This window comes from Brassica napus, chromosome C2 (genome assembly GCF_020379485.1).
Source record: "Brassica napus cultivar Da-Ae chromosome C2, Da-Ae, whole genome shotgun sequence".
Taxonomy (NCBI): domain Eukaryota; kingdom Viridiplantae; phylum Streptophyta; class Magnoliopsida; order Brassicales; family Brassicaceae; genus Brassica; species Brassica napus.
Window position 1 is genome coordinate 42,145,832 of NC_063445.1, and position 26,732 is coordinate 42,172,563.

A 26,732-nucleotide genomic window follows, 5' to 3' on the forward strand; every position below is an offset into this window, starting at 1 on the left:
AATGTTTGATTTTTTGTGAATTTAACTATGTTTTTTTAAGTCTTCTCGCTTAGTTTAGTAAATTTGACTAAATTTTTTTGTTATTGTGTTTTGCTATTGAAGTTGTATATAACTTCAATAATGTCAAGTACTTTTGACCAGATAATATGGTAGATATGAACATATTTGCCAATTTCTTTTCATTAACATCTCTTCAAATTTACAAAAAGAATCCACAACTAAAACAGTACACACACAAATCACATAACAAACCATTAACAAAACTATTATACTTAAGTTAGAGATCATTCCTCCACATAAATAAGCTTGGACTGCACTTGACATACACATCGTAAACTTTGATAGTCCTCTTGTTTCAGGTTTTTGAAGACTTCGTGGAAGACTTTCAGGAAGTCTTCTAGCTCATTATATGTTAGAATACTTCTGAGAAGACTTCTCTGGAAGTCTTCCAAAGTCTGACTCAGATCTGAAAAATATGCATATTCCAAAGCATTCAAATGGTTTCAAAATAAAGAAAATTTTCAAAATAAGATAAAAGTTTTAAGCAACAAAAGAATTTTTCAAAAGGTAAGAGCTTTAAGCACCAAGAGGTTACCAAATAAAGAAAATCATATTTAAAAATTTACTTTTAAAAGACTGGAAGATGACAACCATGTAATAAAAAAACCAGTAAAACAAGATAAATCAGTGAGAAAGACATGAGATAAAAATGAAAAAAAAATGATATAAAGTTTGGTGTTTTCAAGTTCAAAAAGATTACAGAAAGGTTTCAGAGTTTCAGAGTGAGGAACATTATATTTTTGTTGCAGCCGTTTAAGAGGAAGAGATAATATATAAATTTTTACATAGGGAGACAAAATTCAATAAGATTAAATATTTTCGATTCATAAGTCTTTTAGAGAAGTCTTCTAACCTAAAAAGTCTTATAGACCCTAAATTTACTATTCCCCAGAAGACTTCCGCATAAATCTTCTAGTGCATTATTTATTGGAGACTTACTTAAACCCTAAACTCAAAATAACTAACTAAGTAGAAACAAATACTTCATTGAAATTAAAATCAACTTTAAAGTGTTTAATATATACAAAACTAAACACATTGGTCAAATTTAATATTTTAAAAAAAAAATTAAGCTTCCAAAATCTAACCCTAAAAATACAAACAATACTACAACATATGTTACCAAACCATAAACCAAAGAATATTATGATACACTACATTCACTCATCTATGTTGAAAATAATTCAATTTTACTAGATGTTAATTTATATCATTTATTAATGTTTATAATTACATGATTTCAATATTTAACCCATCAAAATATTTTTTTATAAAATTTCTAAATTATTTTTAGGATCTAATTCTTGAGAAGACGACTTACAAAAACCACAGAATACTTACCCGAGTTATATTCGTAAAAATACATTCTGTTTTTATTTGTTTTTTTTAGTCATAATGAGTTGGTTGTAATTTCACTAGGTGTTTAAGTTACTTTTTCATTTGATTGTTAGGATATACTTTTGCATTTAAAATCAAGTTTTTAATCATTTTTCGAATTCCCATTAAACAAGAAGTTCTTTTTCCTGGATTTGTTCATGAATATTGGTTACATGGCCGGCTCGCATGAAACAAAAGTACTCTATGGTTTTCTTTCACTTTTCTTCCTAACCAAGTTTTGCATTCATTAGGAAAGAATGATATCTTTTGTATACATAATAAGAACATGCAGTATGAAAGCATCATTAGTTATAATATTTTGATTTTGATGTTTTCTGATTCAAATACTAAAATTTAGAAAACTGGGAAACATATTTGATTCAAGTGTTCCAACATATATGTTGTTTATAGATGTAGTCTAGTTTTATAAAAAGACTTAATTCAAAACTGAATAAAAATTACACCAAGACTAAATTCAATATATAATTTGGCAGTCACATTCTCTAAACGAAACCTTGAACCAAAATCAATTAGAAACAAATAAAACTGAATACCCATACACATTTTTGTTGGACCTTCCAAAACAAATTAGCCACTCAACCTCTCTAAAACTTAAACCCTGCATAAAAAGTACCAAAGCACATGGTATATTAGTAAACGTTTAATTTTGACTATATACTTTAACTAATTTCAAATTTTCAGAAGATGTTTACATCTTTAACCAAACAAATCCTAATACCGATCGATAACCCCCCGGACTTTTTTGCCATTTAAAATAAAAAGTAATGTTGTACACTTACGTGGAACAGTCCATGCTAGAGGAGATAGGGAAGCTGAGATGTGTGTTGCAAAGAGGAGGAAGCTCTTGGATCTTATCAGCCAACATCGGAGGCGTATAACCTCTCGTCATCATCTCAACACAATTACACAGAAGTCTCGGATTCTCTTTTTTGTGCTTGGCAATTATGTTAAGTTTTGCGATATGGACACAACATTTCTTACCGGGTTTGTAATAATTGCCCGTGAGAAATTCAAGACAATAAGAGAAATAATCATATGTGTATGCACAAAACGGTACGTACGAGTGAACTCGAATCATTAGCCTTGTATGATCGGAGACCACGAGAAGTAGTGAAAGTACGACTAATGTTGTCGTGTGTCTATTCATTTCTAAACTTTGAATTGATGTAAATGAGACACTGTTAGATTAGTTTATTATATAATTAAGAAGCAATATATGTATAGTGTTTAGTATTAGTCACATTTATTTCATGAACTTTTGGTTTTGCTGATGGTTAGATCATCGTTGACGTATATGCCATTGAAAACAATACAAATCGAATGAACTATATATAGAGGGAACGATAATTACTTGTATTATATTCGTAGTCTCTTTTAGCTCTAGAATATACCAGTACGTTTAGCATTTTTGGGACAAAGTTTATAATTCAAATTGTCATAAAGCCTCCAAAATATTAGAATTTTGAATTTTTAAAATTATGTGAAAATACTAAAGTTGGTAAAATAAATATACTCCTTCCAAACGCATATAAATTTACATACAAATAGCATTAAATCAAATTTTTGTTCAAAAAATAGCATACAATAGACAAAAATAAAAAAATAGCATTAATTAAAATCACTACAAGAAAACATATTTATTACAAGGGTCATATTTCTTGTTAATTCGTTGTAATAGAAGGGTTACAACGAATTAACAAGGAATAGCGTTTCGTTGTAAAACGTCCGTCGTAATGCAAGATTCGTCGTAACTTCCATGTAACATTTACGACGAAATAAATTCGTTGTAAAAGCGAAAGAGAGTATTTTTGTCGTAGTTTCGTAGTTACGCTTCATCGTAAAAGACTCGTATAGTTTCCTTGTAAAGTCGTCTTTAAGTACTTGTACAATTTACGACGAATTTACAAGTCTTTTAATGTAAAGTCCTTGTAATATTTACGAGGAATTTACAAGTATTTCCTAGTAAATTTTCCGTAAAGATTACGATGATTTTACAAGGAAATACTTGTAAAATCCTCGTAATCTTTACGAGAAATTTACATCTCATTGTCATATTATTGTATTATTATGAAATATTCAAAATCAAAATATATAATTTATAAAATAAATATTGAAAATTAAAATATTTTTTTAAAAAAATATATAAATATCATAAAATAATATTCAAATTAATAATAGAAAACAAAAAAATTGAAAAAAAAAAAGCTAAGGGAGAACGCCGTCGAAGTAGTTGTTGGAGGTGTTTCTTCATGGAGAGTCTCGTACTTCATCTATGGGTTCCGTCTCGAAAAGTAGGATGAAGTCGTCCTTGTGGCTTCATTGATGAAGCATATTCATACCGTCAGTTCCATCTTTTTAGGAGCCACCTTGAAAAAATAAACATATTAATATAATTAATTACATAAAATTATAAGAAAATAAAATATGTTTAATTTAAAAAAAAAATATCTAATCAGTCGTTTAAATGCCTCAACCTAATATTTGAATATAGTTTTGTTACCTAAAATTACCACCTAAACTAACCACCTAATCTAATTAACTAAACTAATCACCTAAACTAATTACCTAAACTAACCACCTAAACTAACCACCTAAACCTAAATTAATATTAAAAACAACATACCTTTGAGAGAAGGAGAGGAGTGGTTTGAGATGAATGAAGGACGCATTCCTCATTCATGTGTCGAGTTTATATAAGAAAACAACATTCCTCGTAAAGTCGTCGTAATTTTACGAGGAATCTACCAGGCCCGCGTTTTTATTGTTACGAGGAATCTACCAGGTCTGCGTTTTTTGAATTACAACGAATTTACAAGGAATATTTACGACGAATTTACAAGAAAAATTTTACGACGACTTTACAAGGAAAGCTTTACAATGAAATTACAAGGAAAGCATTACAACGAATTTACAAGGACACATGTATTACGAGGAATCTACCAGGCCCGTGTGTTTTCTATTACGACGAATTTACTAGGACTATATCTGAAACCCCGAAAATCAAATCCCTAAACCCCAAAATCACTTATCTATTTACACCATACCCTTTTACCACATCATCCCCTTTATCATATTTTTTCTTAAACCCTAAACTCCAATTGAATCCTTAAAACGCAAGTTATAAGTACTATAATCAAACAACCACTTGATAGCAAATAATCAAATTATTTTGTAATCTCTAAACCGAGGGTATGAAATGAAGTTAACTTGCTTGGCTTGAGAATGCTTACAACAAAATCAGTTTGGTAAAACAGCTTAAACACGTTTTCACCAAAAATAATGGTAACATGTTTCGTGAAAAAAATCCTTGTAAAGTTACAACGAATTCATAAGGAAAGCATTACAACGAATTTACAAAGAAAGAATTACAGCGAATTTACAAGGACACATGTTTACGAAAAATCTACCAGGCCCGCGTTTTTAGAGTTACAACGAATTTGCAAGGGAGCATTACAACGAATTTACAAAGAAATCTTTACAACGAATTTACAAGGAAATGATTACAATGAATTTACAAGGACACGTGTATTACAAGGAATATACCAGGCCCGTGTTTTCCATTACGACGAATTTACTACGACTATATCTGAATCCCTAAAAATCAAATCCCTAACCCCCAAAGTCTCTTACCTATAACCTCATATCCCTTTTACCCCATTCCCCAATTCTCCCATTTATCCTATTTTCTCTTAAACCCTAAACTCCAATTAAATCCTTAAAAGCCAACAAATAATTATTATAACCAAACAATATACACTTGCATTAAGTCTTAAACTGATTTATATATTTTTTTAAAATATTTAAAACATATATTACATCATTCTGAATCATTCGAGTTTTCAACAATATCAGTACAATGATTATCATCGCTTGCATCGAACTCTTCTTCACTTTCTTCATCCGTCATATCGTCGAAAAGATCTTCATATTGACGGTTATCCACATCAATTAGAAGGATGTCATCAGTTTGTTGTTCAGATACTTCCACTTCAGTGATACACACTTCTTCTTGCAAAAGTGATTCTTCTCTAGCAACTATTCGTTCACGAGGTGTAACTTTGATAGCAGCTAATCAAGTTATTCCAAAATCTCTAAACCGAGGGTATCAGTTTGGTAAAGCATGCTTAAAATACGTTTTCACAAAAATTAATGGTAACATGTTTCGTCGTAAAAGCCTTGTAAAGTTACAAGGACTTTACAACGAATTTTCTCTTTCCTCGTAAAATCGACGTAAATTTACATGTAAATTACCACGAAACATTTTCCTTGTAACTTTACTACAACTTTACGACGAAATTCAGTTTTGTCGTAAAATCGTAGTAATTTTCTCGTAAAATCGTAGTAATTTTCTCGTAAATTTACGAGGAATATATTTTCTCGTAATTTTTCCTCGTTATAGGCATGTTTTCTTGTAGTGAATGTAAAAACAAACATATTTATATATTTAAGTTTATAATTTAGTGATTAGAATTTAGGATTTAATAATTAAGAGGCGGGATTGTGGTTAATGGTTTAAGATGCAGGGTAATTTAATGTTTTTAGTGATTAATAAATGATATTTTGGGTTGTCAAAAAATGATATTTTGGAGATTTTTATTCTTTTAATGCTATTTTTTGAGAAAAGATTTAAGAAAAATGCTATTTATGAGATTTGTCCAAAAATTTACTTGATTTGTCTGTCACGTTTGACAAAAATATCCCAAATAATTTGTTAATATGAATTGATTAAGTAATATATTAGAAATGTTAAATGGGTCATATTAATAAATGGACTGTTCAAATCATTATCCAAAAAACATTTTTTTTGTGTAGAGAGTGTAATATAAAGTCTGTATTGCCTCTGATTAAATGGATTTCATTCCTTGGCAGAAGAACAAATAATGGTTTCTTAAGTAATCCAAATCGTTTAAACACACAGAAATGTATAACATGTATGTATGTACACATCTATAATATATGAAGAAATGTACATACATGTATGTACTACACAAAGATCAAACTCTATCATGAGTCTGTATACATGTTCTATATAATCACAGAGCTGCGCCTTTTTATAAAGACAGCGACTTTAAATCTCTATTACAATTTTTTTTTTCAAGAAAACTCATCAGACTCTTCTTTGATACAACAAGACTCGAACTGGTTCTCTGTTTTTGTCCATTCCGGGCAAAATAAGCAAAAATCATTCAGACACATTATGCTATCAGCTTCTGGAATGTTTTGCTTTCTGTCTGGTGAATTCCTGGAGCTGCCGGTCGTGTTCTTCCAGCATCTGATCCACTTTTCTTGGCTGAGCCAGCAATGGACCCGACATGTACATTTTGTTATCCCCAGCATCATACTGTATGTAAAAACAACATAAACAGAAAGAGATGTAAAAGACAGTTTCTTGTCTGCAAAAGTAAAGGAAGAAAAGAATCTGTGAGAATAACTTACCCAAGACGGGTCATTTGGGATTTTGATTTGCCTCTTACTATTATCCATAGTGTCAGCTCTGTTGAATGCTCTCAAATTCCTCCTTTGCTGATCCATGATTGTTTGATCTGAGGAGCCAGTTGTGTCTACACGCGAACCGCTTTGTCCTGCTAAGTTAGCCCTGCTTGAAGGTGCTGCTGCATTGTCCTTCATGTAAGTAAACCGGCTGTGATTCCGGTTCTTCATCATGGGACCCGAGTGAGAGACTCTCCCACTCGTTGGATTGTTGCTGGTCATGTCCTTTGTAATCTGCATTTGCCTCGCCGAATGACCAGGAACACATTTTCTTAGATAAGGGTTCTGTATTGGACCAACAAGTATCTTTTTTTTGTTAATATTCTGATGGATCAGAGGCAACAACACCAAACCATAGCAGATCAAACCAATACTCTGTTACCTCCATAGCCGCTGTGAGTGATGGATTAGCTCTTAGCGGCGGGATAAGTTTTCTTTCATGTGATTGTCTCGTCTGAGAGTCTTGTCTTTCGTTCTTCTCTTGCCTCTTAGCATCGTCGCGGAGTTTAGCATCGATCTCTTTGCTTGGAGGATATTTCGGTAGAGAGGATGGATCACAAGCAAACGGCTCTGTGTTAAAGTACTGCTCCACAACAGCAACTATGTTGTGTTATCATCAAATCACAATATACTTGAATGATCACAAAAGTACATTAAAGTTAAAAGCAGCACCTCGCTCTCAAGAGCTTTAGCTGCAGAGCCTCTCCGGTCAGGATCTATAGAGAGTAAAGCCTCCAGAAGCGAGAGTACATTAGTAGGCAAGTCCTTAAACATCTCAGCTACACGTCGTCCGTAAGGAAGCGCGGGTCTAAACGCAGCTGAAGGTGGTAGCTTCAGTTTCCTCCAGTAATCTTCTGTTGGTGAACCACACAGCTTGAATATTTTATGCAGTTGCTCCACCTACAAACAGCTTATGAGAAATGAGTTCTAGATGGATTCAAGATTGTTTTATTCTACCTCGGTTTTGCCAGGCAAGATGGGTTTCCCAGAATATAGCTCGCCTAAGATACAGCCAGCGCTCCACAAATCAACACCAACACCATAATGACAAGCTCCAAGAAGAAGCTCTGGTGGTCGATACCATAGAGTCACAACACGGCTAGTCAAGGGAACAGTGTTCTGCGGGTCGAAAAACGTTGCTAACCCGAAGTCTGCTATCTTCAAGATCCCATTACTGTCGATAAGTAGGTTTGATCCCTTTATATCGCGGTGCAGAACACCGCGACTGTGACAATGATGAAGCCCGCTTAGAAGTTGTTTCATGTAACATTTAACCTTACATAAGAAGAAGAAGAAGTTTGAGTTTGATGAAAAGAACTGTGGTAGCGAGTTAGTGAGTTAGTACCTGAGGCTGAGAGAAGTTGATACCGGGAATGGAAGCAAGTCCAACGAGATCATGGTCCATATACTCGAAAACCAAGTAAAGAGAAGATGAAGCAGAGGCAGTGATCAAGCCTTGTAACTTGAGTACATTAGGATGATCAAGCCTCCTCATTACAATGATCTCTCTAGCCATAAACTTAACACTCTCTAAATCGCTGAGATCAAACCGGACTCTTTTAAGCGCAACAATCTTGTTATCCAAGAGATCACGAGCCTTGTAGACACTGCTGTACGTACCTTGTCCAATCTACAAAGAAGAAAGAAACATTCATTAAAACAAAGTTCACCATAGGAGCCAAATTGTATACTTACTTTCTCCAGTTTCTCAAAGGTGCTAGCACGACGTGGAGTCCAACCCACAAGTGCTTCACCAGCCACCGAGACTAGCCAAGCAGGCCATCCTGCAGCCACCTCTGGTTCTTCTTTAGCAACAACAGTACTAGGCTTTCTCTTTAGTTCCTTATCCTTGTCTTCGTCTTCATCTTCATCCGTGTCACCAATCTCTGCAATCTCCGGAGACAACCTAGTTGAACTGAACTTGGATCTGTCTTGTTGCTCTTCTTTACTCTGGCTCGAATCATCAATCCTCGAAGAAGAACGCTTCTCCGATGATTCTTTCCTTTGATGATGATGGTTTCTCTTTGGAGACTTCTTCTTTGAGATTATGCAACCCATGAGATGAGCCCCGATTCAACTCTTTATTACTTACTGTAGATACCCTAATTCATCCTTACCAAACTCAACTTCATTTTCCCGGCACCATCGAATCGAAACCAAGAACCTGATGTTTAACTCAATCCAAAGGGACCAAAAAAAAAAACGAACTTGAGTGGAAAAATCAAAACCCAGGAACCCCAATTTGAATTCAGGCTAAAGTGAAGATGAAACTATGTGAAAGAGGGAGAGAGTAGGAGGAGATGTGTACGCAAGATTTGGATTTTTATTTTTCTTCTTTTTTTTTTGAGATTGGTATCATTTGACCAAAGAAGACGCAGAGACAGAGAGATGTGTATAAACTATGTATACATACATAATATATCAAAAATACATATATATGTATTATTGATGTGTATTATTTTACATATTTATATGCCAACAGCTAACACCGTCTTCGTCAACGGAAGGTGGGACTTTCTCTCTCACTAATTTTCTTGCCTAAATTGTAAATTACACCTTTTTCTTTTGTGAATTATGCATAATTGATTCTTACTAACTTTTTTAAGGGGTGAACGCGGATCAAATATCCAAATTTTTGGAGTTACTAGGGATTAACCCGGGCTACGCCCGAGATTTTTTTTTTTTTCTAATTTAAGTTGTTAAATTATTTATATTTAGGTTATGATATATATTTAGTTAAGATGCATGTCATAAGTAAACTTTATTTTTAAATTTTAACACGTTAAATTAACATTTTTTTACTATTTAAATATTTTTTTGTAATTTTGTTGGCTATATAGTTATCATATTTAGCAAAACTATCTCTTGAGTGTTGCAATAAATGTTTTAGATATTTAATTAAACTGCAGAGTATTTTCGGATCGACCACATGCTCAACAATCGATCGATCCGTAAAAAGATGGTCGATCTCCTTGGCCAGGTAAGTACAATTTTAGCAAAAATATATTTGATTTTCAAATATTAAGTATATAATTCTTTTGAATAATGATTTTTTGAATTGTATTTTTTGATTAAATTATTGTATTATAATGTTTATGTAAATATTTTTTGTGATGTTTGAATTTGTGCTGTTAGTATACTTAACCTAGATGATATTGATGTTTAACAATTTATTTTTTTTCTGGAAATAGAAAATAATGATATATCAAAACATATCTAATACTTGTTAAATGATAGTATAATGTAAATTACATCCATTATTTGAAAATAACCATTTGTTGTTTTTATTTTTTTTAAATCAGAAATTATTTTTATTTAAAAACATTATTCATATATAATATAATAGTTTAAGTTTGGAAGATTAATCTCTATATATAAATTATGTATATTTTAAAAATAATAATAATTTAAGATATTATATATTGAGTAATTGAATAAAAGTTGAATTTATTATCTTGAAAATGGAATATTTATATTTTTGTCTTCATGTTATACTCACCAATCCAGCATTGATATTTATAACTCAGTATGTTTTAAAAAAACGTAGTTTTAAGTAATAAACGAATTTAATAAATTAAATTCATCACCTATAATGTTTTGTAAACTATATTTGAAAACTCTCTAAAATTATATTTTAAGCATAATATTACTATTATTTAATTTAAGTTATTTTAAGCATAATATATGCTAAACCAAATTAAATTATATTTACAATAGGACCATCCTAAACCATTAATAAACCAAAAACAAAATACTAAACCAACATGAACCAATACCTGATTCGGCGAAGAAAGAACTGTTTCAGGATAAACGCTTGAATGGTTATTAAATGTAATGGTTTGATCATGAAAGAGTTAGTATGAATATTAACAATAAAATTATGGATTAGATTAATTTAAATTTGTAAGAATACCTTTGAGTCTATGAAAACCAATTCAATTTTCATGAATAAATTTGGCTTTTGTAAGTTGCGGGTTTTCCAACAATGAATCCACCTAACAAAAAGTTCGTTGTTATAAAAAATCTCCTTTAAGGTCATTAAAGGTTTTTGGGACGGCAAGAGTTGATGGTGAAACCATTTTTTTGCTCGAGTGCTTTGAAGTTTTCGTTGATAGTGTGAGGATGATGTTGATGGAATAATGAATTTTATAGGAACTTTCTTGATGTAAAACTATACATTTTTTTTTGTTTAATGTGGTATTTTCATTTTTATATAATTTACTACCATTTTAAGATAAATGTACATTTTAAGATAGATGTTTAAATCTTAATGTACATTTTCCATTTCTTTAAATTATATATTTCCATTTGTTATACTTTCTATTTACGTAATATCTATATTTTAAAATTTAAGATATATTTTTAAATCTTAATATAATTTTCCATTTTTAAATTGCATATTTACTTATATTATATATTTACTTATTATTTATTTTTCTTTATATCGTGTATTTCTATTTCTTATACTTTCTATTTACTAATAATTTTATATTTTAAGATAGATTTACATTTTAAGATTGATGTTTAAATACTAATGTACTTTTTCCATTTTTTTAAATTGTGTATTTCCTTTTCTTATACTTTCTATTTGCGTAATATCTATATTTTACACTTTAAGATAGATGTTTAAATATTAATATATTTTTTCCATTGTTTTTAAGTTCTGTATTTCTTTTTCTTATACTCTATATTTACTTAATATCTATATTTTACATTTTCAGATAGATGTTTAATATTTAATGTACTCTTTCCTTATTTTAAAAATTGTGCATTTACATATTATTGTATATATAATTTATATATTTATAATATTTACTTATTATTTACTTATACTTTATGTTTAGTTAATATCTATATTTTATATTTTAATATAGATGTTTAAATCTTAATGTAAAACATCAATGTTTAATAGAAGAACTTGGACAAATAGTCAAATAGTTATATTTATGTTTTTTTTATAAAATGGTAATGTTACATTATGGAGATAAGCCTTTTTTAGTGAAAAATTGTAATATTACATATGTTTAATGTAGTTTTTCTATTTTTTTATGTTGTATGTTTACATATTATTGTTATTTTTAAATGTAAAATGATAATCTTAAATATTTTTAATGTAGTATTTCCATTTTTTTATGTTGTATGCTTACATATTATTTATTATTTTCGAAATTATATATAATGTTTTTTTACAAAATAGCAATGTTACATTATGGAGATAAGCCATTTTTTTTAGTGAAAAATGGTAATCTTACATATGTTTAATGTAGTTTTTCCATTTTTTATGTTGTATGTTTACATATTATTTTTTAAAAATAAAAATGTAAAATGGTAAGGGCAATTGTCCAAAAGAACACATTTCAAGTTTATGTCACAAAAATGACACCAGGAAATGAAAGTCACAAAAATGACATTCATTAAAGGGCAAAAGGTCACTACTACCCTTGTGTTATAAGAATAAAAAAACAAACAATTCATTTCCTTCACTCACGACTCTTCGAACCGTGTCGTCTCCGGCTCGGGAATCTTCAAACCCTCACCGGCACTGTCGTCTCCGGCTCGCGAATCATCTTCTCCGGCTCGGGAATCATCGTCTCCGGCTAGGGAATCATCTTCTCCGGCTCGCTAGTCATCTTATTCGGCTCGCTAATCATCTTCTCCGGCTCGCTAATCATCTTCTCCGGCTATCTAATCATCAGCGTCACACTCTCTACTCTCAAAATCGGACACAAATCACTATGTAACTTTTTAAAATTAGGGTTTTTGAATTAAAATTTGTGAAGCTTGCGTTTTGATTTTGATTTGTTTGTTACTCTTTCTTATTACCAGCGAAGCAAATAAAAGACTTTTGAATTGTGGGAACACAAAGTTGTTGGAGCATAATTCATCTCTTTGAGGTATGTTGCAGATTCAACCTTCTGTGTGTTTGTACAAATTTATAAAATAAAAGTTTGTTGTCTCTTGCTGCATCTATTGAATGTTTTTAGAAGATTTCCAGAAAGCATTTGTTGCTGCATCTATTGAATGTTGAATATTGAAACTCGTATGGTAACACATTTTGAAACTTTTTTGCTTAGAGTCTTGTTTTGATTAGGAATGATGATATTTTTGATAGGTTCTTGAATTTGCTTATGAGTCTTTTGTTGCTTGTGAAACTGTCTAGTGTTTATAATAATTTCAAGAAGCATTTGTTGTGTTATTTCAGGAAAGCCTTCCAGAAAAGTTTGAAATTTTTTTTCCTTGTTTACGCAGGATAGAAACAAGATGGGAGATTCAGTACCTCTAAAACTAGCACTGCCAGAGCTGAAGTATCCTATTGGTTCACAGCCAAAGCAAAAGTCAGCAATCAACCAATATTCCGGCTCAGAGTATATCTCTATCGTTGACAGCATCCTAAAACCAGATGAGATGATAAGAGTCCGAGGATCATTTATGGGACCTATAATGAAGCTCAGTGAGAGAGGATTGAAGTTATCAGCAAAGATGGTCTACGCCATTCTCACTAGAAGCATCGTTTCTGTCAAGGAGAATGAAGCCTGGTTCCATTTCGGTGCGCAGCCAATGAGGTTCTCTATAAGAGAATTTCATATGATGACAGGCTTGAAATGTAGCGGTGCATTAGAAGGACCACGAAGGGAAACCGATAGATTTAATTGGGAATTGCTAAAGGGGCGTAGTCATAAGTTAAGTGACGTGGTGGAACAGCTCAGAAACACAAGAGAAGATGCTTCTGAGGAGAGAGTATGCCTCGCAATGCTCATCCTGGTAGAGAGCATATTATTGCGGAAGAGCAAAGGAGGGAGTTTTGCTTTGGAATATGCAAAAAATGCACAGGATATGACATATCCATGGGGGAAAGAGGCTTACATTGTGCTCCTGAAGTCAATTCAAAACGCTGTTGTGAATCATTTGGAGAATAAATCCAAATTTGAGTTGCAAGTTTATCCTCTAGTATTCCTTCTTTGGATACTAGAGTCGATTCCTTTGGTAAGGAATAAGTTCAGTAAGTGTGTACCAACAGTTGAGGTTCCTGGGCCGACTTACTTGTGTGAAAAATACACTGAGGTAGAGAATCCATCACTTGATAGGGTTTTACAGGTTGAAGCTGATACAAAGGTAAGCTTTTCCAAGTATATGTTTCTCAGTTTATTTGGCTTCTTCTTTTTAATATGTTTCTCATTGGTCTTTTTTAAAATACTCTCAGCTGAAGGTCCATTGCATACTACCTTCTATTCCTCATGATCCAGAAGATGATATCTCCATTGAAGACAAATATAGTGACGAGCTGGAAACACTGAAAGATGTAACAAAGAAAGGGTACAAGCTTACAGCCGATGACTGGGAAAATAGGTGTGTAGACACATTTGAAACATTGGATGCTCTTATTCAAATGATGGCAAATAAGGAGACTGGCCAAGCTTCTACTCCGATTGATGAGGATTCAGTAAATGAAAAAGTGAACAGAATCATCGAGGTAATGGAGGAGAATCTGAAGAGCATGAAGGATCGAATGTCATTACTGGAAGAAGAAAACATGCATCTTAGAGCCCGTGTGTCAGAGTTGGAAGGAAACAACAATGTTTTTCCCACTAACGTGACACAACAGGTAAATTCTCAAAACATCTTCTTTTACATTTGCATTTTCAAGTATTTTTTGGAAGATCTTGTACATATTCTTGAATGCCTTCCTAATATTTGACAAACAGCGATCCAGTGGGACACCTTTATCTCCAATGTCTCACACGCAACCATCGAGTGAGACGCCTTTATCTCCAATGTCTCAACAGCCTAATTTGACACATGAGGTATGTAACAAATAAATATTGTTGAGTTTTGAAGTAATATTTGGAAGCTTTTGTACTTCTTGAATGCATTCCTGATTTTTGCAGGAGACAATGATTGAATCAGCTGCATCTCCAAAGTCTCAACAAAATGAGGTATATGCTCAAAAATTTTTAAGAAAATATTTGGAAATTCTTGTACAAAATCCTGAATGCCTTCCTGATTTTTGCAGGATTACACGCAACCATCGAGTGAGACGCCTTTATCTCCAATGTCTCAACAACCTAATTTGACACATGAGGTATGTAACCAATAAATATTGTTGAGTTTTGAAGTAATATTTGGAAACTTTTGTACATATTCTTGAATGCATTCTTGATTTTTGCAGGAGACAATGAATGAATCAGATGATGACACTCCTGCCCTTGATACTCAAGTATTCTCTCCTAATCTGACAAAAGAGGTATATGCTCAATGATATTGTTTTCACAGTTGGAGTTTACAAATTAGTTTTGGGTGATTTTTTTTTACATATAAAGGCTTTTTTGATTTTTGACAGAAAGAAACAAGTGAGTCACCTGCTGAGAGGCCATCCAATCCTAATCAAGATGGCAAACCAGATGATGAGGTAATATTTATTCTAGAAATTATAGTTGAATGTATTCATGATGGCCTTTCCTGATATTTTTTTGCAGATTGTGAGAGAGAAATTAACAAGGGAGTCACCTGCTGCTCAGAGTCAAGTTTCGCAGAAAGAAACAGTGGAAATGAATGAGACACATTCTTCTCCAATAGCTCCAAAGAGTATTGAAACTCCCGTTTATACTCCAAGTCAAACTCAGCAGGTACATGGTAAAAAAAAATCTTGGATTTTTAAGTTAATGTTTGGAAGCTTTAGAACGTACTCTGGATTGCCTTCGTGATAATTTTTACAGATTGAGAGAGAGCCATCGGATGACATGCCTGCCCTTGATAGTCAAGTTTTCACTCCTAATCTGACAAAAGAGGTATATGCTCAATGACAGTTGGAGTTTACAATTAGTTTTGGGTGATTTACATATATAGACCTTTCTAATTTTTGGCAGAGGGAAACACAAACCTCTACTGATGAGACGCCACCCAAAGCTAATCAAGAAGAAGGAAAAACAAATGATGAGGTAATATTTACTCTAGAAATTATAATTGAATGTATTCATGATGGCCTTTCCTGATATTTTTTGCAGATTGTGATTGAGTCACCTGCTGCTCAGACTCAAGTTTTGCAAAAAGAAACACTGGAAATGAATGAGCACCTTCTTCTCCAATATCTCCAAAGAGTATTGAGGCTCAAGTTTTTACTCCAATTCAGAAACAGCAGGTAAATGCTCAAAAAATCTTGGAGATTTCAAGTAATGTTTGGAAGCTTTTGTACTTGTTTTTGATCCCCTTCCTGACTTTTTTTGTTTTTTTTGCAGACGGTAACAGAGGGAACGTATGAGGCTACACAGCCATTGACTGAGATCATTTCAGCAAACAGTAAAAAGGTAAGCATAGAAATGTCTTTCATAAGTACAACTTGAATTTTAAATTGTAGAAACTTCTTCATAACTACCTCTTTTATTTTATTGTTATTACAAGAGGATACACATGCTGTGCATCACACACCTTCCTCTCCATTGTCTTCACTAATTGCACTAGTTATTGAAGAAAATAAGAATGCTTTGGTAAGAAGAAATATTTAAAATGTTTATGTAATATTTTTCTATTCAACTAACTCTTGCCATTTATTTTTGTCTTATAGAGTGAGACAGAAACTGTGACCCAATATTTTTCTCTAAATGAGGGAGAGGAGACACAATCAAGCAGAAAGAATCAAGCAGAAGAAAATCTCAAGGATACTACAAAACATACAACTGCTAGTTTCCACAGATGTTTCGAAGACACAGCCTCTTACACAGCTTCTTACACAGCCTCTTACTCAGCAAACACAGCACCTTCAGACAAGTGAGGGAGAGCAATCCGATGAGACACCATCAAAGCAGAATCAAGCAGAAGAAAATCTCAAGGATACTACAGAACCTACTACTGAGCTAGTTTCCACAGAGCCTACTACTGAACCTACTACTGAGCATGTTTCGAAGATACCGCCTATTACTCAGAAAACAGAGCATCTTCAGACAAGTGCTATAGATTTTTCAGAAACAAACGAGGTATGCATCGAGTATATTTGATCTTTAATTATTATTCTAACAATTTGAAACCGCTGATGTTACTGAATCTTCATTTTTCATAGGTTGAAGTAAGCAGGCTTCTAGCTCACTTTCAAATAGGCGCAGAGGTTGAGATTTTGTGTACTGATGACGAAATATGGTATCCAGGAAAGGTTGTTGATCTTAAACTGTGTGAAGGACTAGAGGAGCTGACAGTTGAGTACACGACACTCTTCGCAGACCAACATAGACTTCAGAAACTTCAGGATACTATCACGGCTGACAAAATACGTCCTGCAACACCAACTAGTGACCAAAAATCCTTTGAGATGATGGATAAGGTAGAAGTCTTTTACAACAATGGCTGGAGCAGCGGACAAATTAGCATGGTACTTGGTGATAACACATACTCGGTGTGTCTCTATACTTCTATGGAAACTATTCTATTCAAACATTCAGATTTACGAATTCATAGAGAACGGAAAGATGGAGTCTGGAAGATGGCAGATAAGGTAAATCATAACTTGAATTATACTTTTGTTTGATATACATACATTTTAGTTTCAGGAATGGTTTCCAGAAATTCCGATTGCAACAAATTTGATAATATTTTGCTTGGTGTCTATTGTTTGATTAAAGGTGAAGCCTGATAAGAAAAGGAAAGCTGCTGCCTCATCACAAAATTCAGGAATGGATAATGTTTTCCTAAGAAGGAGCGAGAGGGTGCCTAAACGATCTAGAGACACAAAAACTCCATTCAAGTCTGACAGAAATCCGGCTTTAACTGTAATACCTAAGATTATACCTGCAGTTGATCCGTTTTCAACTCCTGTGGAACATAAGCTTTCAAGGCTTCAAAATTGGATGACATTAAAGCCCGGCATGCATGAAACGTAAGCATGTTTCTGTCGTTGTCTATATATTCTTATATTTATGTATAAAAGGTTTAGTAATTCCTTTGAATCTTTAATCGACTGCAGGTCCCTATCAATCAATGATAATAAGATAAGGAAATCTTTCTTTCAAAGCATGGAAAATGCAAAAAAGGACCTTAAGAAAGAGGTAATTTCTTTACATATGTTCTTGCCTTGAGCTTTTTTTTCAAAAAAAATTCAGGAAGGATTTGTTTAGTTTCAGGAATTAGATAGTAACAAAATAGATAATGTTTGCATTTTTTTTGCAGCACATTGATGGAGCCTTTGCAATGCTAAATTGCAGAAGAAATGAGAATGCTACTTGGTTCCACAACTACAAGATTCCAAAGGCGTGCTTCCTACCTATGGAGTTCTTGCATTGCTTGCTCTCTCATGATTTGGCTTACAAGAAAGAAAAGGTCAAAGGTAAAAAGATTTTCAACGATTTATTTAAAGATATTGTAAGAGGGAAGGTATATCCAGAGAAGACATGGGGAGAAGATGTTGATGTTGTGTATGGGATTACTCTTGGAATATTTCTTGTCAAGATTCTGGAGTGCCAGTCATTGAAGATAGGAGACATGACAAAGATTAATGATGACAATGCATTGGAGCTAAGGAGAACCTTGTCTTGTGAGATCTTCAACCAATTTGTGGATGAGAGCTTTGGGAAATGAGAATGATGCATCAAAACATTTTTTGTTTTAGTTAAGACTCGGTTTTAGTTATGACTGTTTATTTTGTTATGTTGTTGGCGTCTGGTTACATAAGAAAGATTGGAAGGATATCAAGTATTTTTTTTGGGTATCATATATCTTGGAAGGTTAAATAATGTTTCTGGATGGGTTTCCAGAAAAAATTGTAAGCTTAAAATTGTGATGTTTACATACAAAAAAAAAAAAAAAAAATTTAGATCCAAAAAGTATCGAACCCAGAGGGAGAGAGTTTGCGTATTTGGATAGTGTGGGATTTTAGCCACTAGGCAAAGAAGAATCATCTGTTAATGGATTACATTTAATTGTATTTAACTCCAAACTGTAACAAAAAAAAAAATTAAAATTGATTTTGAATCCACCACTTATCGAACCCGGGGATAGAGAGACTTTTGTGTTATGAAATGCCTCGGTTTAACCGCTGGTCTGAAGTGAATCATCTGTTAAAGAATATTACATAAGCATACTTAAACCAATTAATATAGGATAGGTTTCCAAAACCAATACATTTCGATTGGAAAAAGACAAAACTCTTACCGTCTCAACACTCTCGCCATTTCAAACTTCTAGAATCTCACTCGTCTCCGCCTCTCGAATCTCTCTCTCATCTCCATATCTCTCGATCTCCGACGAAAACCCATCTCCAGAACTCTCTCTCTCTCGATCTTTTACGCGAGCTCTCTCTATTCTCCGAGAAAAACCATTTCTAGAGCTCTATCTCTTTAAGGTATGTTGCAGATTCAACCTTATGTGTGTTTTCTTTCTGAGAGATTGGTCTCCTGGTTTTTGCTTTTGTATAGGCTTGCTCGTTTTAACCTAATATGATTGGTAGAATTCTAGTTCATGTGAAAGCATGTGTATAGACTTCAGGAAGGATTTGTATTGTTTCAGGAAACCCTTCCTGCAGATTCAACCTTATGTGTGTTTTCTTTCTGAGAGATTGGTCTCCTGGTTTTTGCTTGTGTATAGGCTTGCTCGTTTTAACCTAATATGATTGGTAGAATTCTAGTTCATGTGAAAGCATGTATATAGACTTCAGGAAGGATTTGTATTGTTTCAGGAAACCCTTCCTGAAACAAGATGGGAGATCCATTACCATTAAGACTAGCACTGCCTGAGCTGAGATATCCGATTGGATCAGAGCCAGAGAAGACGATATCGATAAACCAACACTCGATAGTTGCTTATATCACAACTGTTAAGGAGATTCTAGGAAATGATGAGTTCAACAGAATAAGAGGGACGTTTTTGGGACCGGTGATCAAGCTTGGAGAGAGGTCTTTGAAATTATCAGCAAAGATAGTGCACGCAGTTCTCACCAAAAGCATCAAGACAGTGAAGAGACACGAATCCTGGTTCCATTTTGGTGCTCAGCCAGTGAGGTTCTCTATAAGAGAATTCCACATGGTGACTGGTTTGAAATGTAGTGGTGAAGCAAGAGAACCACGAGAGGAAACCGAGAGATTTAAGTGGGACTTCCTAAAAGGGCGTACTCATACAGTAAAGGACGTGGAGAAGCAGCTCAGAAACACAAGAGAAGATGCTTCTGATGAGAGATTCTGCCTTGCAATGCTCCTCCTGAGAGCATACTACTACAGAATAGCCTTCTCGACGGTGGCACAACTTTTACTTTGGATTATGTGAAAATAGCGCAGGATATGGATGTCTTGATGACATACCCATGGGGGATAACATCTTATAATTTGCTGTTAAAATCACTTCAGAGAGCTGTCGACAAAAGCCTCGACAAAAACAATTATGATTTGCAAGGATTCCCTATGGCATTTCTTATATGGATACTTGAGTCAGTACCTTTGCTACAGTATGCATTCAGTCAAGTGGTTCCTATTCTGAGCGTTCAACCGTCTACCCCAATATTTTTGTGTGAGAAGTACCTTCAAATAGCTTCTCCACAGCTGATAGATGTTCTCCTAATTGAAATCAAAGATCATGTAAGTTTTTACATTATTTTTTTCTTGTTTCTGTTTTGCCTTATGATTCTCCATTTAAAAGCTAATTATTTTTATGGTTTCAGCTTAAGGTCATATGCATCCTACCTCCTATTCCTAATGATCCAGAAGCTGATGTTTGCATGGAAGACGAAGCTAATAAAGATCTGGATGACATGGCCGATTTATCCAAGAGAGGTTATAAGTTTAAAATTAGAGATTGGCGAAACATGCCAGTAGACCTATACGGTGCTAATGAACAAATAAGAAGAGCATCTTTACTGTTTGGGAATGGAGGGATGAGTCAAGCTTCTTCTTCGTATCAGGAGGAGTCTTTGGAATCAAAGATCAACAGAATCAGTGAGATGGTGGGAGATAATTTAAGGATCATGAACGGTCCTTTGTGTTTGATTGAAAAAGACAGGAAACAGATTAAAGAACGTGTGACAAAACTAGAGAAACTACAAAGAGTTACTTCATATGAAACTCCAAACAATGAGGTAACTTTTTTTTCGAAAATTAAAATTAATGTTTATCTAGTTCTTGATTCAGTCTTTTTTTGAGTTGTCAAGTAATTTTGGAAGATGTTATACATATTTAGGATTGCCTTCCTAATTTTTGTTGTACTTGCACAGACTGACACAACTCCATTTCATGAGACGGCTTCCAGACAAGGTGAAGCCAATACAGATCAAGCATATGAACAACTTAACAATGAGGCAACTTAACTCGATTTGGGAAGCAATGGAATTTGCTTTGCTGGCTGCTTGATGCCATTCAATTTCAGATAGCCTGTGTTCGTTGGACAAACGAAGAAGAGCCCTGTAACGTTCCACAGTTTCCGCCTTTCCTTTGTTGAAACCATCGGAAGCATCAGATCCGTAAACCTCCTTTATGGGACGCTTCATCATCTTCTTTGACCCTTCCATTGAAACTTGATGAATGAGAAAAGAATAAACACAGAAGAAATGAAAGTCAGTAAAAGAGAGATCTGATATCTTCCCTTGTATATATAGAACGAAAAGTAACCCTTCGATTACTATAAAATGGTTTAGAAAGCAACCTTTCGATTATTGAACGGTTACTGAGATAAATGATGTCTGTTTTAGAAAGGAACCGTTAAAAAAAAAATCTGATTCCAAGGGGAATCGAACCCATGTCGAGACAAGTGTATAAGTTTTGAAAGATAGGTGGTCTAGCCGCTAGGCCGAGGAGAATCATCTGGTAGATTTTTCCACATAAACATATTTAAGTGTGTTTCAATCGTTAGGTGAAGTAAGTAACAGAATATATTTCTTTTATCTGTATTCAACTATAATTTTTAAAAAAAATCTGATTCCAAGGGGTATCGAAACTAGGTCGGGACAAGTGTTTCAGATTTGGAAAGATAGGTGGTGTAGCCGCTAGGCTGAGGTGAATCATCTGTTATAAGTGTCCACATAGATGAATTTAACCGCAAACGTTATATTATAAACCTAGGTTGTATATTACGAAAATCAAATTTTCCATCAGCTTTGATAATATCTTCAAGCAACTCGATGTCGTTTGGAAGAGACTCTTCGATTCCTGAGATATATGCTTGAACAAAAAAAAAAAAATCAACCATTACTCGTAGGAGAGTCGAACCCGGGTCGAACAAATGTTTCGGTATCATAGGTTTGGTGGTTTAGCCGCTAGGCTGAGGAGAATCATCTGTTAGTTGCTTCCACATAATTGAATTTAGCCATATAATTTATAGTATAATACATTGGAAAGATCTTTGATAGTTCAGGATGGGCTTCCAGAGTATGCATGAATAATATACATGAATATTAGTGTGCTTCTTTCTTAAACTAGAAAAAATGAAATGAGATCAAAACTAAGGATTAATATCTACATATTTGGAAAATTTGATAATGTGATTTGCAAATTTTGGAGGAAAAAAAATATTTATATAAACATCTACTAGGATTCGAACCCGGAGATGACTAGGAGGAAAGAGGGAATTAAGAGTTAGTAGCCACTAGGCCAAGTTGATTTCAGTCATTACATGTTGTAAGTAAAGTAATATATTTCTTTTATTTTTATTCAACTTAAATTTTTTTAAAAAACTCTGATTAGTATGGGCATCGAACCCGGGTCGAGTCAAGCATTACAATTTCGACAGATAAGTGTTTTAGCCGCTAGACCGAGGAGAATCATCTGTTACACTTTTCCACATAAATATTCTTAACAGAAAATGTTGTATTATAAACCTTGGAAAGGAACTCGGTATTTCTGGATGGGATTCCAGAATAGTTGAATATTACTGTGTTTTTTTCTAGCAAAGAAGTTTAAACTAAGAATTGAAATGAGATCAAAAGATAATGTTGTATATTACAAAATTTGGAAGAAATCATACTTATTCGGGATAGGGTTCCAAAAGAAAAAAATGTATATGGTCTGGTGCATATCATGTAACCATCAAATAGCCAACATCCAAATAATAATCAATAAAAATGTAGATATTCATCCTATAGGCCTCTCGCATGTGCTCTTGTTGTGCCCTCCTGTGCCACATCTGCTGCACTTGTGGGACTGAGATTTAGATCCAGGAACCCCAAACTCGCCAACGGATCTCTTTCTCTTTGTAGGAGGGCGTCCACTTTTCTTTTTGGTAGCTGGAGGTGGGCAAGACAGTTCATCAATATTCTCTGGATAGGTGGACGTTGACAACTCTCCACCAGGATGTATGCTTTCAGCATAAGCTTTAGCCCACGTTTCTGTCAAGTGAGAAGCATCAACAAAAAGGTTTTCATCTCTCTTGATATGCTTAGCAGCAGCGATGGCATGGATGCAGGGGATCTTGTCAATGTCGAAAACATTACATGTGCAATGCCGCTTCTCCAAGTCAACAACAAACTTCATTGTTTCATTCTTCACCTCAAACTCGCTTCGATCAACTTGATACACATTCAACAACATTGCGGCCCCTAACCTAGATACCAATTTCTGCACAACTTTTGGAGTAACCAGGTGCTTATGTTTCACAGCCGCTTCGCGTCGCTCAAAAAACCAAGTGGTCATCGTCAATCTGATAGTTTCAAGGAGAGAGATAATGGGCAACTCACGAGGCATCCTCAACATAGAATTGAGAGACTCTGCAATGTTGGTAGTCATGATATTATACCTGTTCGCAGGCGCATAGCTTCGTGCCCACTTCCTAAAATCAGAATCTTCCAGATACTTAGCCAATTCAGGACATTTATCCTTTATGTCATTGAAGATTAACCAAAACTCGTGACACGTATAGGCATCAGCAGCGCTTTCCACCAGAGGTAGCAACCCAGTCTTCGCATATGTAGGAGTGATGTTGCGGAGCAGATGGATCCTGCAAATTCCATGGTGAGATAAGGGATATACATCCTCCAACGCTGAAGAAATGGAGTTAGCCCTGTCTGATACAAAAACAAGATCCGAAGCGTCTGGGATCTTCTGGCTCAAACCTCTAAAGAACCATTTCCAAGAGGCGCCATTTTCCGCGTCAACCACTGCAAAGGCGAGAGGATATTGATGATAATTCCCATCTTGAGCACAAGCTGCCAATAAAGTCCCATTGAATTTTCCCTTCAGAAATGTACCATCTACTGCAATAACTCTCCTCATCAATGAGAATCCCCTTATCGAAGGACCAAAAGCCACAAATGCATACTTGAACTTTCCTGTAGCATCCACATGTTGATAAGTCAAGGAATCAGGGTTTGTTTCTGTGATTTTATACAACCACCTAGACAAATTGTAATAGCTGTCTTCAGGAGTCCCTCTAACCAAAATCTGAGCTTCTTCTCTCACTCTCCAAGCTTGTTTGTAATTGATGTGAACACCATGCAGCATCCTGACCTGTTCAATGATCTGTTTCGGTTTGAGACCTTCCTTTTTTTCTCCATAATTGCTGCAAATCAAAGAACCCAACAACTTTGCAGATGCTTGTCTGTGGTTGGCTTTCCTGTGTGTTGTATCGCATGTATGCTCATGAACATACTTTTCAACAACGAAAAAATCTGAAAGAGGTAGCTTGATAGCACGCATCCTCCACGTGCAATTTTCATCAACACAGCTCAAAAGCACTCTTGACTTGTTAGAAGAGACAGTCTTGTACTCAAACTTCCACTCTAAAGCCCATTTCTTCATCCTCAACATCAACTCTCTCTTTGTCTTAAAATAGCTATTCACCTTAATATCGCCAGCTCCTCTCGTGGTTGGTGAAAGTCCAATATGGACAGGGCTAAAATCCGGAAGAGCATTCAGAGGAACTGCAGAAACACCTTCATATAGAAGACTCTGCAAAAGTCGAGTAGTTCTGTAAGGCATAATACTTGATTATGAAGCATATCATGCAAACACAAACAGAAAAAGGGAATTAGGGACAATGTACCTGTTTTTCTCTCTGCACAGTAGAAAGAATCATTGGATTGACATTCAATGGAACAGGAGAAGCAAATGTATCAGAAGCTTGAGTGTTACAGCTAGCTGGATCAATACTAACCTGCAAAAGTCCAATATGGACAGGACTAAAATCCGGAAGAGCATTCAGAGGAACTGTAGAAACACCTTCATATAGAAGACTCTGCAAAAGTCAAGTAGTTCTGTAGGGTATAATACTTGATTATGAAGCATATCATGCAAACACAAACAGAAAAAGGGAATTAGGGACAATGTACATGTTTTTCTCTCTGCACAGTAGAAAGAATCATTGGATTGGCATTCAATGGAACAGGAGAAGGAAATGTATCAGAAGCTTGAGTGTTACATCTAGCTGGATCAGTACTAACCAGCAAAAGTCGAGTAGTTCTGTAAGACATAATACTTGATTAGGAAGCATATCATGCAAACACAAACAGAAAAAGGGAATTAGGGACAATGTACCTGTTTTTCTCTCTGCACAGTAGAAAGAATCATTGGATTGGCATTCAATGGAACAGGAGAAGCAAATGTATCAGAAGCTTGAGTGTTACAGCTAGCTGGATCAGTACTAACCTGCAAAAGTCGAGTAGTTCTGTAAGGCATAATACTTGATTAGGAAGCATATCCTGAAAAGTCTAAGGAAGAAAAAAATCATACAAACCTTAACACACAAACGACAGGTTCCATCAAATGCTCTAGTCTTGGAAATGAAAGTTCTGAGCTGACGAGTATTACCTATCGAGAGTGGGGGGAAACTTTCAATAATACATTTCATATCCAATGAAATACCATAACTCAAACTGATTTCTTCCTCTTTAACACTAAAATCTTCAGAGACAATCTTCATCAAATCTTCATACAGTAGATCTTCTTCTATGGAAATAATTGATGCATTCCTCTTCAAATCAACAAGAAACTCCCACTGGAGATATTCTTTTGAGATCCATTGTCCACAGATGCACAAAACTTCCATTGTTCTACAAAATCAACTTCAATTCATCAACAAATGAATAATATATAACAAAAACTAAATAATGTATAACAAAATGAAATAATTCAAACCTTAATCAAATCAGACACACGAGAGAGAGAATGAGATGAATAGACGTAGAAACGACAGATCAATTGAGAAACGACGACGACGACGATAAATGAACGGAGAGACGACGACGGATCAACGGAGAGGCGAAGACGACGACGGAGAGACGACGACGATGACGACGACGGAGAGACGACGACGGAGAGACGACGACGGAGAGACGATGACGACGAAAGACAGCGATGAGGAGAAGAAGAAGCGATGAAACGGGGACGGCGACAATTGATTTCAAATTTTTCTTTTTAATTACTGAAAGAAGAGGGCATAAGGGTAAATTACCCCTTTAGTGAAACCTATTTTTGTGATTTCTGATCCTGAGTGCTAGTTTGGGGAGGAAAACTTTGTTTGGTGTTCTTTGTGTCATTTTCTCAAATGGTAATCTTACATATGTTTAACGTAGTATTTCTATTTTTTATGTTGTATGTTTACGTATATTTATTATTTTCAAAATTATATATAATGTTTTTTGTTTTTTTTATAAAATGGTAATGTTACATTATGGAGATATGCCGTCTTTTTTTTAAGTGAAAAATGATAATTTTACATATGTTTAATGTAGTTTATCCATTTTTATGTTGTATGTTTACGTATTATTTTTTTTAAAAATAAAAATGTAAAATGGTAATCTTACATATGTTTAATGTAGTATTTCTATTTTTTATGTTGTATGTTTACGTATATTTATTATTTTCGAAATTATATATAATGTTTTTTGTTTT

At 34.2% G+C, this 26,732-nt stretch overlaps 6 protein-coding genes across 8 annotated transcripts; 3 read left to right on the forward strand and 3 right to left on the reverse strand.

Moving 5' to 3' along the window:
- Positions 1–2,233: 2,233 nt before the first annotated feature.
- LOC106387391 (non-specific lipid-transfer protein 13) lies at positions 2,234–2,652 on the reverse strand. Its single transcript, XM_013827239.3, has one exon. The coding sequence runs from the start codon at positions 2,603–2,605 to the stop codon at positions 2,234–2,236; it is 372 nt and encodes a 123-aa protein (XP_013682693.1). The 5' UTR covers positions 2,606–2,652.
- Positions 2,653–6,329: 3,677 nt separating this feature from the next.
- On the reverse strand, positions 6,330–9,386 carry LOC106389904 (probable serine/threonine-protein kinase At1g54610). Its single transcript, XM_013830255.3, has 7 exons — positions 8,644–9,386; positions 8,294–8,578; positions 7,906–8,223; positions 7,621–7,848; positions 7,331–7,531; positions 6,895–7,233; positions 6,330–6,799 (listed from the first exon to the last, which is right to left on the reverse strand). Exons 1-7 carry the CDS (start codon positions 9,004–9,006, stop codon positions 6,662–6,664), a joined length of 1,872 nt encoding a protein of 623 aa, XP_013685709.1. The 5' UTR covers positions 9,007–9,386; the 3' UTR covers positions 6,330–6,661.
- A 3,981-nt stretch (positions 9,387–13,367) lies between these two features.
- LOC125581704 lies at positions 13,368–17,373 on the forward strand. Of its 3 annotated transcripts, none has more exons than XM_048747609.1 (6): positions 13,368–14,061; positions 14,150–14,551; positions 14,652–14,750; positions 14,835–16,916; positions 17,000–17,005; positions 17,085–17,373. In XM_048747609.1, exons 1-4 carry the CDS (start codon positions 13,378–13,380, stop codon positions 15,018–15,020), a joined length of 1,371 nt encoding a protein of 456 aa, XP_048603566.1. In that variant the 5' UTR covers positions 13,368–13,377; the 3' UTR covers positions 15,021–16,916; positions 17,000–17,005; positions 17,085–17,373. The 3 variants fall into 3 exon arrangements, with proteins under 3 accessions (XP_048603566.1, XP_048603567.1, XP_048603565.1); XM_048747610.1 differs by having other exon boundaries at positions 14,835–14,882; positions 14,960–16,916; positions 17,000–17,373; XM_048747608.1 differs by having other exon boundaries at positions 17,000–17,373.
- A 29-nt stretch (positions 17,374–17,402) lies between these two features.
- On the forward strand, positions 17,403–18,640 carry LOC125581705. Its single transcript, XM_048747611.1, has 4 exons — positions 17,403–17,428; positions 17,556–17,809; positions 17,897–17,978; positions 18,100–18,640. Exons 1-4 carry the CDS (start codon positions 17,417–17,419, stop codon positions 18,505–18,507), a joined length of 756 nt encoding a protein of 251 aa, XP_048603568.1. The 5' UTR covers positions 17,403–17,416; the 3' UTR covers positions 18,508–18,640.
- A 983-nt stretch (positions 18,641–19,623) lies between these two features.
- On the forward strand, positions 19,624–21,220 carry LOC125582403. The gene is made up of 4 exons (XM_048749087.1): positions 19,624–20,157; positions 20,268–20,495; positions 20,579–20,992; positions 21,128–21,220. The coding sequence occupies exons 1-4, from the start codon at positions 19,624–19,626 to the stop codon at positions 21,218–21,220; spliced, it is 1,269 nt and encodes a 422-aa protein (XP_048605044.1).
- A 1,759-nt stretch (positions 21,221–22,979) lies between these two features.
- LOC106407937 lies at positions 22,980–25,887 on the reverse strand. Its single transcript, XM_022706696.2, has 3 exons — positions 25,704–25,887; positions 24,886–25,061; positions 22,980–24,791 (listed from the first exon to the last, which is right to left on the reverse strand). The coding sequence occupies exons 1-3, from the start codon at positions 25,885–25,887 to the stop codon at positions 22,980–22,982; spliced, it is 2,172 nt and encodes a 723-aa protein (XP_022562417.2).
- Between the last annotated feature and the right edge of the window lie 845 nt (positions 25,888–26,732).

Bases quoted from the DNA above. Each gene is read 5' to 3' on its own strand.
- LOC106387391 (XM_013827239.3), bottom strand. From the start codon at position 2,605: ATGAATAGACACACGACAACATTAGTCGTACTTTCACTACTTCTCGTG.
- LOC106389904 (XM_013830255.3), bottom strand. From the start codon at position 9,006: ATGGGTTGCATAATCTCAAAGAAGAAGTCTCCAAAGAGAAACCATCAT. The intron at 8,224-8,293 runs GTACTAACTCAC...TTCTTATGTAAG, and splicing joins TCAACTTCTCTCAGCCTCAG to GTTAAATGTTACATGAAACA. The intron at 7,532-7,620 runs GTGCTGCTTTTA...GTTGTGGAGCAG, and splicing joins CTAAAGCTCTTGAGAGCGAG to TACTTTAACACAGAGCCGTT.
- LOC125581704 (XM_048747608.1), top strand. From the start codon at position 13,378: ATGGGACCTATAATGAAGCTCAGTGAGAGAGGATTGAAGTTATCAGCA. The intron at 14,062-14,149 runs GTAAGCTTTTCC...AAATACTCTCAG, and splicing joins AGGTTGAAGCTGATACAAAG to CTGAAGGTCCATTGCATACT. The intron at 14,552-14,651 runs GTAAATTCTCAA...TTTGACAAACAG, and splicing joins CCACTAACGTGACACAACAG to CGATCCAGTGGGACACCTTT.
- LOC125581705 (XM_048747611.1), top strand. The intron at 17,810-17,896 runs GTAAGCATGTTT...AATCGACTGCAG, and splicing joins AAGCCCGGCATGCATGAAAC to GTCCCTATCAATCAATGATA. The intron at 17,979-18,099 runs GTAATTTCTTTA...TTTTTTTTGCAG, and splicing joins AAAAGGACCTTAAGAAAGAG to CACATTGATGGAGCCTTTGC.
- LOC125582403 (XM_048749087.1), top strand. From the start codon at position 19,624: ATGGGAGATCCATTACCATTAAGACTAGCACTGCCTGAGCTGAGATAT. The intron at 20,496-20,578 runs GTAAGTTTTTAC...TTATGGTTTCAG, and splicing joins TAATTGAAATCAAAGATCAT to CTTAAGGTCATATGCATCCT. The intron at 20,993-21,127 runs GTAACTTTTTTT...GTACTTGCACAG, and splicing joins ATGAAACTCCAAACAATGAG to ACTGACACAACTCCATTTCA.
- LOC106407937 (XM_022706696.2), bottom strand. From the start codon at position 25,887: ATGGAAGTTTTGTGCATCTGTGGACAATGGATCTCAAAAGAATATCTC. The intron at 25,062-25,703 runs GTATTTCATTGG...TTCTATATGAAG, and splicing joins AGAAATCAGTTTGAGTTATG to GTGTTTCTACAGTTCCTCTG. The intron at 24,792-24,885 runs GTACATTGTCCC...CGACTTTTGCAG, and splicing joins CTGTGCAGAGAGAAAAACAG to AGTCTTCTATATGAAGGTGT.